Source organism: Alosa pseudoharengus, unplaced genomic scaffold (genome assembly GCF_046254945.1).
Source record: "Alosa pseudoharengus isolate Yale_2024_CS ecotype anadromous, Long Island Sound unplaced genomic scaffold, YU_APseudo_1.1 YU_APseudo_1.1_scf_14, whole genome shotgun sequence".
In the NCBI taxonomy this organism is placed as follows: Eukaryota; Metazoa; Chordata; class Actinopteri; order Clupeiformes; family Clupeidae; genus Alosa; species Alosa pseudoharengus.
The window spans coordinates 5,781,313-5,791,950 of NW_027468609.1; the positions used below are offsets into that span (position 1 = coordinate 5,781,313).

General features: G+C 43.5%; 3 protein-coding genes across 12 annotated transcripts in view; 1 reads left to right on the plus strand and 2 right to left on the minus strand.

Moving 5' to 3' along the window:
• sptan1 (spectrin alpha, non-erythrocytic 1) overlaps positions 1-1,340 on the plus strand; it is a 37,073-nt gene extending 35,733 nt beyond the window's left edge. For 9 of the 10 annotated variants that reach the window (XM_076283579.1, XM_076283583.1, XM_076283585.1 and 6 more), the window contains 4 exons: positions 82-135; positions 250-396; positions 633-780; positions 877-1,340. In XM_076283579.1, coding sequence (XP_076139694.1) covers positions 82-135; positions 250-396; positions 633-780; positions 877-1,002 — 475 coding nt within the window. In that variant the 3' untranslated portion in view covers positions 1,003-1,340. The other variant, XM_076283589.1, reaches the window with a different exon arrangement.
• Positions 1,341-1,505: 165 nt separating this feature from the next.
• dync2i2 (dynein 2 intermediate chain 2) lies at positions 1,506-5,453 on the minus strand. The gene is made up of 9 exons (XM_076283162.1): positions 5,043-5,453; positions 4,666-4,914; positions 4,467-4,576; positions 4,221-4,378; positions 4,029-4,138; positions 3,590-3,757; positions 3,129-3,361; positions 2,588-2,748; positions 1,506-2,036 (listed from the first exon to the last, which is right to left on the minus strand). Exons 1-9 carry the CDS (start codon positions 5,118-5,120, stop codon positions 1,798-1,800), a joined length of 1,506 nt encoding a protein of 501 aa, XP_076139277.1. The 5' UTR covers positions 5,121-5,453; the 3' UTR covers positions 1,506-1,797.
• Positions 5,454-6,030: 577 nt separating this feature from the next.
• On the minus strand, positions 6,031-10,506 carry setb (SET nuclear proto-oncogene b). The gene is made up of 8 exons (XM_076283590.1): positions 10,228-10,506; positions 8,965-9,022; positions 8,738-8,880; positions 8,386-8,489; positions 8,182-8,295; positions 7,911-8,081; positions 7,058-7,201; positions 6,031-6,896 (listed from the first exon to the last, which is right to left on the minus strand). The coding sequence occupies exons 1-8, from the start codon at positions 10,298-10,300 to the stop codon at positions 6,876-6,878; spliced, it is 828 nt and encodes a 275-aa protein (XP_076139705.1). The 5' UTR covers positions 10,301-10,506; the 3' UTR covers positions 6,031-6,875.
• Between the last annotated feature and the right edge of the window lie 132 nt (positions 10,507-10,638).

Here is a 10,638-nt window from a genome sequence, read left to right on the forward strand (position 1 = left end):
CCAGTAAGCTGAGTGATTCACTCTGTGTGGAGGTGCCATCCTGTTTGGCTGAATTTTGTTTGCTTTTCCCTCCTCTTCCAGAAACACAACCGGTGTAACAGAAGAAGCTCTGAAGGAGTTCAGTATGATGTTCAAGTGAGTCACCTGCTCTAAAAACTTGTTTATGTGGTTTCAAGCACAGCTCAGTGATTTTATTTTATAGACTAGGCACTGTTACTCATCTGAGCCTTATTTGTTTTACCCCCTCAGGCACTTCGACAAGGAGAAGTCCGGCCGTCTGAACCACCAAGAGTTCAAGTCGTGCTTACGTTCCCTCGGTTACGACCTTCCCATGGTGGAAGAAGGAGAACCGGATCCGGAGTTTGAATCCATCTTGGACACCGTGGATCCCAACAGGTGGGCATTCCACACACCTCATAACTGACTGAACTCAATTCAAAGTTTAAGGGTTTCAAGGGTGTATGTGTGTGTTTTACAGGGATGGCAACGTGTCCTTGCAGGAGTACATGGCCTTCATGATCAGTTTAATACGAGAGTGTATGTGTGTGTTTGCAGGGACGGCAACGTGTCCTTGCAGGAGTACATGGCCTTCATGATCAGTTTAATACGAGAGTGTATCTGTGTGTTTGCAGGGATGGCAACGTGTCCTTGCAGGAGTACATGGCCTTCATGATCAGTCGCGAGACGGAGAACGTCAAGTCCAGCGAAGAGATCGAAAGCGCCTTCCGTGCTCTCAGCGCAGAAAACAAACCTTTCGTCACCAAGGAAGAACTCTACCAGGTACCCACGACAACCCTCATGCCTGCATTTCGCAATATTTGCCGGACATGTGATCGTTTTGCTTGTGAAACTAAAACTGTCCCTCTAACCTTACAGAACCTGACCAAGGAACAGGCAGATTACTGCATTTCCCACATGAAGCCTTACCTGGACAGCAAGGGCCGAGAACTGCCGTCCGCCTTCGACTTCGTGGAATTCACTCGCTCGCTTTTCGTCAATTGATCTCCCCGCCCCCCTGCCTGCCAGTGACCAATCGGGATGTGTTTATGGCACCACGCGCACCAATCGATACAAAGCTGAACTGCATGATTCCAACACTAGAGTTCTCTATAGTACTCAGTATCTGTATCTAGCTTATCTTAAACTATTTATCTCTCACACTCTTTGTGCTTCACTGACAACAATAGTGTAGTGGATCTGTCTGCATTTTCCTTGTGGTTGTTTTTAGCTGTTAAAGTGCTTTGCTTGATTTTAACAAACTATAGAGAGCTGGTATGCTGTAACATCACCTGTAAGACTGCAGTGTGCATTAATAAACGCTACTGGTTAGAACTGGTAAAGTTGTACGGCGTACCTTTTATTTCCTTGTAAAAAACAGATTCCAGATTTGTTTCTTTTTAAATACATACATTTATTTATTTATTTATTTATATATATATATATATATATATATATATATATATATATATAAAAAAATCATAAGACATTATACTTAAGGTCACGAAGGCCTACAAGTCTGGCCACTACATCAAGTGTTGCAACTGCTTCCAGGGAAAAAAGAGAAAGCCAGCATTCCCGATAATGAGTTAACAATAGTGTTAAACTAGGCCTAATCGTTTTACACCTGGAATAGTTTAGGGGTGGACAAAAGGGCGTGTGAGTGTTAAGAGTAGGAACGCTGACCAGATAAGAACACAATAGGACACCTCAGTGTCCATCCTCCTGTGTCAACAGGCAGTAGCCCTTAGTGTTCTTGATGGATGTAAATAACAGCGCTGGTTCTTGGGGTTCCCCAGCTCAGTCTGCCACCTCATTGGCTAGCTGCTCCAGCTGGGCTGTCTCTCTGGGCCCCTGCTCTGTCAGGTTGCCACTGAGCTGCCAGATGTTGATGGTGCCATCTCCGTTTCCTGCTGCTAGAAGGTGGGTCTGCCGTGGGTTGAACTCTAGACAGTACACAGGTTTGCCACCATTCTCCTGGTCAATCGTGGTAGCAGCTCTCAGTGACCGCTGACCCAGGTCAAAAATCTGTACCAAACCTGTCGAAACCAAAAGATACTTTCTATATTATGGAGAAAGAAAAAATATTACAATGACGATTCTTGACCCACACTTTGTATCCAAGTGTATTAGAAATGTTGGTGTATGTTTCTCTGAGGAAATGGCCTGCATCCCTCCATAGATGATCTGTGATCACTGGACTGAGACCATTGCATTAGGTTTGGTTTGGAGCTATCAACTGAGCATCAATCATATTTAACAGCAAATTGGCTCTCATTAAGGCTGATTAAATGGAATTTAGATGGATGGAAATCAGACTGCCGCTCAAACGGAGCTGGAGGTATTTAAATGAGCAGAGATTTAGCTGACAAAAAAACTGAGTGGAGAGCATCTTTCCTTTCGCATATGTGTTTCCTCTGCATTATTTTTCACTATTTTTCAGCTTGCAGAGAATCTACCAGATTTCAAATGCAGACTGTGGGTTTCCCCACATTTCATCCAAACAAGACTAGCGAGATATCGCCAAGGCACATGCATTCACTGCTGCATTAGCGTTGAATCACACTCAATATCATACAATGCCTCCCACCTTGTCCTGTGGCTGCTGCGAAAACAAGTGGGCGTGTTGGAGACCAGCGCACTGCAAACACGTATGATGAGTCACACACCCGCAGAGCCAGCAGGGGCTCAGCCTGGAGCAGACTGTGGAGGTGGGCCAGGCCATCTGTCCCTCCGCTCACAAACAGGTTCCTAAGGCCCAGACAGACACAGAGAGAGAGAGACGAGCTCAGTCAGTTTACTCATGAGATGAATTTACTTCATACATTCAAAATTAGGGCTAATACGGTGAGCCTAGGAAACATCAGTTACTCAAAGACCAGCTCAAAATACTGGCGGCTCAGAATAACTAAGGATGTGTAAAAAGAATATTGAACTTGAATGTCTCATTATTCACACTCTAAAGTAGCAGCAGAATACATGCTTTGAGATATCTGAAGAGATTATGTGTCTTATGGGCCCCTCACATAGAATGGGGGAAAGTTGTACCCAAACATATGAGACAATAATGATATATGTTATGACATCCAAGAAGATTACAGCTGATGGAGGAAGCTGATGGAGGTAGTCACCTGTGAAATGGTGAGCAGTGCAGGGAGTGGACAGGGCCACTGCTGGGCGAGAAACAGAACTGGGCAGGAGCCCGCAGTGTCACACTCTCGCCATCAGGGAGTGCTGCAGACACTGTCTGACTGGAGAAGGCGCATTTGAGGACCAGACCCCCTTCGGAGCCCACCAGGAAGGAGTCCAGGTCCCAAGGAGAGAGGGCGAGGGCTGTGACCCCTATGCTGCTGCCACCTCTTGCCTACAGAGGAGCAGAGGTTGAGTTTGAGACCAGGTGACCCAAACTGCAGAGTGACACTGCATACTTTGTCCATTTTCTCAAACTGAGTTACACTTAAATGTAATATCCATGACCAAGTGGGAGATTAACTGCATACGGTCAAAACTATGGCTATAATTTCAAAAACATTGTGTCACAAGTTGTCACAGTAAACGAAATGCAGCTTTGGGTGTTGGTCATAACTCCTACCTTGCTCAGTGTATTGATCATGGGCACCTGCTGTCGAACCAGCGCATATCCAGAGGCCAGCACCAGCCTGCCCTCTACACCGTCCGCTCGCCACTGCAGGACTCGGCCTCCTGAGCCTGCACTCAGCACATCCAGCTCCCCTCTGCGGGAGCCAGGAACCCAGTGCACCTACAAAAGCCCAAAGCAGCAATATGTTATCTTGAATTTCCCCTGGGGATCAATAAAGTATCTATCTATCTATCTATCTATCTATCTATATGAATAAATACAGAATGAGTTGCATGTAACTGTAAATGTAAAGTTGACATGGCTGTATTGACAGGGCTGAAGGTCCTGGGTTATCAGCCATCACCATGGGAACAGGAGGTGTAACAGCCAAATCACACAGCGGTGTTGTACTTGCTCTGTGGATGATGTAGATGCTGGTGAAGAGCAATACCTGATACACTGGCTCCCTGTGAGTATCTGCAGACATGCCAGTCTGGGCCAGGATGGGGTCTTGTGTGCGGCTTGTGTCCCACACCACAACCTCTCCACTGTACAGCCCACCTGCAGACACGTGCAGGGCTGTGAGGACAGTAGGCGAACAATAGGAAGAAATGCTTTTATTCCCACAGATAAGGGTCCTTACCTGCTATCAGAGAAGGACGCTGGGGATGGAAGGACAAGCACATGACAGCACTGGCCACATCTATGGTCAAGTCAGGCCGCTTGGGGTTTAAGCCTCTTCGATCCAAGTTCCAGGTGCACACAAAGCATCTTTCTGTGTTCCAGTCACCATCATCCACTCTGAAATTATACAAATAACGGTGAGATCTAAGGTATCAAAACAAGCAAAATGCAATAGTGATAGGGAGTGAGTTGTCCAAGGTATTACCGGCCAAAGGCACAAGCAATGACCGATCCTGTGCAACTCCAAGACAAACTGGTGACTTGGAGCCCTCTTGACTGGGCGTCTGGATGTTGAAGTCGATGAATACAGGCTACCTAATAACACAATGATGGTAAGACCACAAATGCAAGATACGCGTGTAATTGGTCTGACAGCCTGGGAATGTCCAGAACACTGTCCTCACCGTTTCTTTGTGATCAACCCAATTTACTTCAAACCCATCGAAAGCATGGCTCCTCGAATTCTTTATCAGCTCTTTGATGACCATTTCCTCGATTCCATCCAAGAATTCCTTTAAGCCAGGGTGGTCACCGCTCGTCTCGTGGTATTCAGCAAAGCAGTCCTGTGCATCGGTCTGTGTGCCATTATTCGTAACATGTAGCGCCTGTACCTCAGCCTCTGCGGTGTGCAGTGGTAATGTTTGACAGCTCCTCTGCAACAGATTGATTAGAACACACCAGTAAACTAACTCTAAGCCTTCAAAGTGTTCAGAGCGTCTCTTGAATTAGCTACATGGATAGCTCTGTTAGCTAATCACGCTAATCAACGTCCGTTACTTACCGACTCCTGCACAGACTGAAGTGATCTTCTCCATGATGATTCGGTGCCAACCGAATCCAAAGTTTCGTCCGTAAACATTATACCTAATTTCACCTTAAAATATTAATTAGCTTCCTAACTAACCGACTCAATGACAACAAAACACTCCCCCCACCCGGTTATGATAGAAACTGATCCCAGGGCGAAGCAGTTTGGCTGAGCAAAATTTTGCTAACTTTAGCTCACATTGCTATCTGGGAATAACGTTAAACCAAATATCACATCTGGCTTTGGTGTACTCACAATGATGCCCCATCTTTAGCTTTGCAAAACTGACAAAATGCTAACACAAATAACTTAAATCTCTTCCACTGGAAACAAGAGAATGTGTGTTGATGTAGCGTGTTTGGCTGATCGGCTGCTGTGCTCCTGACCAAAACTTCCGCTTTATTATTCCCTAGGAAACCGATGGACCAATGGGAGGTCTGCATGTCACCTTGGGGTCCTTTGGCAGGTCGAGCGAGCGCATTTCCAGCACCGCTCTACAGGTGTAGTGGTCACTCAGATGTCCATCACAAACTTAGAAAAAGCAGGCATATTACATAGATGTGTTTTTTTTTTTTCTCAGTGTGGCTGTACGTTTCATAACAATCATAACAAACTGGCTACAATGCAAATATGGAAGGATGAAAGGGAATGGAAGTCTAGCTGCAAACTGCCCTGTTTAACGTGAGTCGAGCTAACGATTACATCATTCGAAAAATCTTTTTGCCTCTATTTAACTGGTTTGAAATTATGTTATAAGTTGCTGTGTAGACTGTAGTTTCCTAACGTAAACTGAAAAAAAAAGAGATATATCATTTGCATACTATTGTGAGATGGAAATGCAGATACCCAACACACCCACAACTGTTTCAAGAGCAGTCTTTACCAGTGAACATTCTGCAGGTTCACTATTACAGTAGATCTTGTAGAGAAAGGTGGAGAAAAACACCACAGGTAAGAGACCTTTTCATATTCTACAGGCTCTTTATTTTCTCACTTAAATAATAATCCTTTAATCAGCCAAGCTCAAAATTACAAGAGGAACTTTTTTTGTGTTTTGTTTTTATTAAAAATGTAAATTTCAAACCTCATGGGTGTCTGTAAAACATTACAATGAAACTTCAATCAACATAAACCCAAATGTTGATGTGTCAAATGCCCACTTGCCCCACCCAACCCTTGTTAACTGTCCACAATGACTGTTGTACCCTGATATTGACCCCAAAAAATTTACAAGAGGTGACAACAAGCTGGTGCTTCCCATTTGTCCAAAACACATAGGAAAAACAGTGTCAACTCATGGGGCTTACCTCTGCACTGAAGAGACAAAATTGAAAATAAAAAATAAAGGGAAACAAAATGTGGCTACTTTATCTATGATTAGGTCATCACTGCACCATGGCTTATCGTTATTCAACTCACAACCATTCACAGAAAAATGTACTTGTAGACTTATAGATAAACTGCTATTTTACTTCATTACTCTACGTAAGATGACGTGCAGATGGTTAACATTTCTTATTGTCTTTGGAGATGTGTGTGGTAATTGAAAAGGATGCAAGAGGCTTCAGCAACAAGACTGCCACCAGTTTTCCAATGCAGGCATGTCCAGGGAATTAACTTATTAGACATGGTAAGGACAGGAGAGGCTTCAGTAGAATAAAACACGGAGCACAAAATCATAAAAAATAAAACAAAAAGAGAAAACGAAACAAAACAAAAAGCTCTTTTGCTCCCAATGGTTGAAGGATGAACAGGTCAAAGGAAAAACAACAGGTACGAAGGTAATTGGAATAGGTCCCCGATACTTTAATCATCTTCCCCATCATCCTGTAACAAAGAGAAGAAGCTGTTAAACACCAGCCTTTAACACAGCTAATAACATTAGGAAAATAATGCAGAGCTGCCGTTTTAATTTTTGCTCAACCAATAACTGGCACAAGTGGTTGGCCCAATGACCCATTTCAACACCTGAGCCCCAAAAAACAAACCTCTCCATCTTCTCCATCATCCTCCTCTTCATCCTCCTCTCCCTCATCTTCATCTCCTTCCTCATCAATGTCTTCCAGGCCCTCTTCGTCTTCATCCTCATCGTCTTCCTCTCCTTCACCCTCTTCATCCTCCATGTCTGGGACCTATGAGCAGCAAAAAGAACTTAAATCTGTGGCATAAAGCAAGGGTCAACCATGACCCTAAACAGTTTCCATCACATTTACCAAACAAAATGTATCCATAGCAATAACATTACAGTGAAAGTTTATTTCTTGTTAAGTTGCATTTCTTTGTTATTAGTTACCACACATTATTACACGGCTCTTCACAAGGCAAGTAGAATGCTCCATTGACTTGAATGGGCTTTCCCAAAGTTCTACGGTAAAATATTTTCATGTAATTACCGCTGCAAACATAATTACCGCTGTCAATGGCAACGGAGTTTGTGCTTCTATTTCAGGTATTTCATATCACTACGCAAGCAGACGGTTGATCAGCTGTGTTCTAAAGAATGTTTGATTTAAGTTCAACGTCTGTTGTTGCGAACTATGTTTCTCAGCAAATGCCACGATGAACGGTAAATAGGCTAGGCTATGTAGGCTAAAGTCATATCGTGGGAAGTTTATTATTTCGTTTTGGTAAGTAGTCGTGTAATAAGCGGGATAATGTATAGAACGCCGGTCATTATTGGGAAAATAAGTCCCTTCAGGGCAGAACAAGACCCCTCCGCTGCACGTCGGGGTCCGGTTCGCCCTGTCGGGACTTATTTTCCCAATAATGACCGGCGTTCTATACATTATCCCTTACTTAGTTACCGCACATTACTTTGTCAGTTGATTGTGCTGGTCTTACCAGGTAGTACTGTAAAGGGTTGGGCCAGATGTCATCCTTGATGACCTCACCGAGTTCGTCTGCCCCTGCGTCTGAGTGATCGGTGAACCATGTGAAGAAGCTCTCAGGCTCCTCGTGTTGCCTCTTTTTACCCGCTTTATTCTGTGTTTGGCCAGTACGTTTCGTCAAATCCTATGAGAATGAAGACAGTTATCAATCTCAAATTCTCAAGAATGACAAGAGTAATGCCTTACTTCTACACAAGCGCATGGGTTTTTAAAGTAGTAGTTACCTTTCCAGCTTTCCATTTAATTTCAGTGGATTTTGAGGATGGATCACCGCTTTCATTCAAATGGAACTCTTTCGACAGGATTTTATTTTCAAAGTAAGAGTTTTCATCAAAGTACTGCAACAACAAGACAAAATCAAGTAAGTACATCTATGATCACTTGTTATTCAAGTAAATGTCTCTGTGTGTCAAACTTAGAACACTTACAAAGTCTATTCTGTAACCTGATTTGATGTCCTCAAACTCAGTGACCTCCACCCTGGTGAGGTAGTGAAGTGCCTCCTCGTCTTCCTCACCAAGCAGAGCTGAGACTAAAAATCACAAATAAAAACAATTACTAAAAAAACATTTCACAGCTCAAACACATGTATGTCTCACCAATATTGACAGATGAATCATTATGGTCATTTTCTGTCTAGTTAAAGACATTATCGGTCTAAAATTTAATTATAAGATGTTTTAATCTAATACATCATTGAAATTAACTCAACTTAACTTCAGCTTGAATGTCACTGTATTTCAACTCATTCCAACAATTCAGACATAAGTATCAACTCACCTTGTGGATGGTTGACGAACGTCGTGACCCAGAAGTTGGGGATTTTGGCTATGAGTTCTGACCTCTTCTGGAAGAATGGCTGGCGTAGCTTATTGTACTTCTGCTCTACTTTTAAAATTTCCTCACTTGCCTGTTCATTCAATCTGTACAGGAGGGAAAACATGTCAGAAAACAAGCACTAGCCAAAAAAAAAACCTGGGTAAATGTCAAATGAAATACTACCATACCTGTCAATTTCATTCTGTACTTCATCGATGTGTTCGATTGCTTCCTGTTGCTCTTTTTCTAGAAAGAGACAATAATGAGACATAATTAAATAACTTCGACATTTGAAGCATTGGCAACGAACACAACATGAATATGTAGAACATAGAAATAGGCATGTAGTTTGTCAGCTTGTTATGTAACGTTACAAAGTTAATTTACTAACGTTGCATTATTTTGCAAAGGAGACACAAAGAATATCAAGATTATTTCGCGGAACGATAGAAAATTCTCATATTGCTAGATCAATAGTATACGTTGTCAAACATTTTATGGGTCAACTCTACAATGTTACCGCATAACGTTAATGTTACAGATAACGACCAAGGCAAGTCCAAACGGTTTATGAATCCTTCCACGTTACATTGCTCATCAATTCTCACCAACAGTAGCTACGGACACACTGGTACCCTACAGGTCAACATACTAGCTAAGAGCATTCAAGAAGTCTCGACCGAAGTAGCCACTCAAGCCGTTCTGATGCTGCTTCCTGCTGCTACACAAGGCCGCGTGGTTTGAATGAGGAAGGCCGCACGCTGGAAATCCTGAATCCAGCCTAGCTGGCTAGTAACTTGACGTTCTCTAGCTAGCTTGCCTTCCTTGGTCGGGAAACTACGTAGCTGCGTTCGGAGTATTTAAAGACCGATATGAAACAGCCAAAGTAAAGCGCAACAAAATCACCGTCAGCAAACTTGTCAGTCAATGTCATGTAGAATGCAAAAACAGTTCAACAAGGGGCACATGCAGCTAACCCGCTAAGATAGGATGGCGGGACACAATAAGTGGCAGCGTAACGTTAGCTAACTATGCTAGCAAGCACAGGGCCTTATGAGTCACACCAAAGCAAAATATACAATTACCAAAAGTATATATATGCATTGAACGAATATTTTTTTTTTCCAAACTGGGGCTGTATACATATCTACCCAGAATTCGAGCATATAAGACAAATACAGCCAGGTGTTCCTTGAAGTCACATGCGTGGCACAATGAATTCTATGCAAGGGAAACATGGCCTCCCCGAACCTGGTCTGTTGTTTCGCAAACACATTCGCACTACACTGAAGCGAATGCTGCGGCACAAGATCATCGCTTGTGAAGGACCCTCAACACTTCTTTCGAAGCGTACAGTGTCTGACAATACAAAGACCAACTCATTCGCAACATTACCGACTACGGAGAGAACAAGTGAAAATGGCGGTGCTTAGGAGGCCGCCATTACTTACCGGAGGTCTCGTCCGCTCCGTCATGGTTTGAGTTCTGCTCCTTTCTACTGACTTTCGCCGCCGACGCCGACATGATTTTCGGATTCTGGCAGTGTTGAACTCCACAAAAATATATTCCGTTCAATTACAAATCTCCCCTGAGGAAGAAAAAAGTTAGTTGACTCTAGGTTGGAGAAGTGCGACTAAAAACGTGTGTCGTGCACCCCCACAGCATAGAACGAGAAGCTTAACACACCGCCGCCGCTTCCACCACCACACAGAGCTCGGTCTCACTCACGCGCTCCACTCCTCCTGCGAACGCGCTTTAGCTATGAAAATTGAATAGACAACCCCGCCTCTCCAGGGACGATTTACAAAACGCCGCTCGCTCCCGTTGTTACCTTCTGATTGGTGGTTATCAGTAAAGGAGGT

What these genes read in the sequence shown, in the direction of transcription:
- dync2i2 (XM_076283162.1), bottom strand. Translation starts at nt 5,120, where the DNA reads ATGTTTACGGACGAAACTTTGGATTCGGTTGGCACCGAATCATCATGG. An exon ending in GCGTCCTTCTCTGATAGCAG is followed by an intron (nt 4,139 to 4,220) that starts GTAAGGACCCTT and finishes ACGTGTCTGCAG; the next exon opens with GTGGGCTGTACAGTGGAGAG. An exon ending in CACTGCTCACCATTTCACAG is followed by an intron (nt 2,749 to 3,128) that starts GTGACTACCTCC and finishes TCTGGGCCTTAG; the next exon opens with GAACCTGTTTGTGAGCGGAG.
- setb (XM_076283590.1), bottom strand. Translation starts at nt 10,300, where the DNA reads ATGTCGGCGTCGGCGGCGAAAGTCAGTAGAAAGGAGCAGAACTCAAAC. An exon ending in GTTCGTCAACCATCCACAAG is followed by an intron (nt 8,490 to 8,737) that starts GTGAGTTGATAC and finishes TGTGATTTTTAG; the next exon opens with TCTCAGCTCTGCTTGGTGAG. An exon ending in ATGATGGAGAAGATGGAGAG is followed by an intron (nt 6,897 to 7,057) that starts GTTTGTTTTTTG and finishes TCTTTGTTACAG; the next exon opens with GATGATGGGGAAGATGATTA.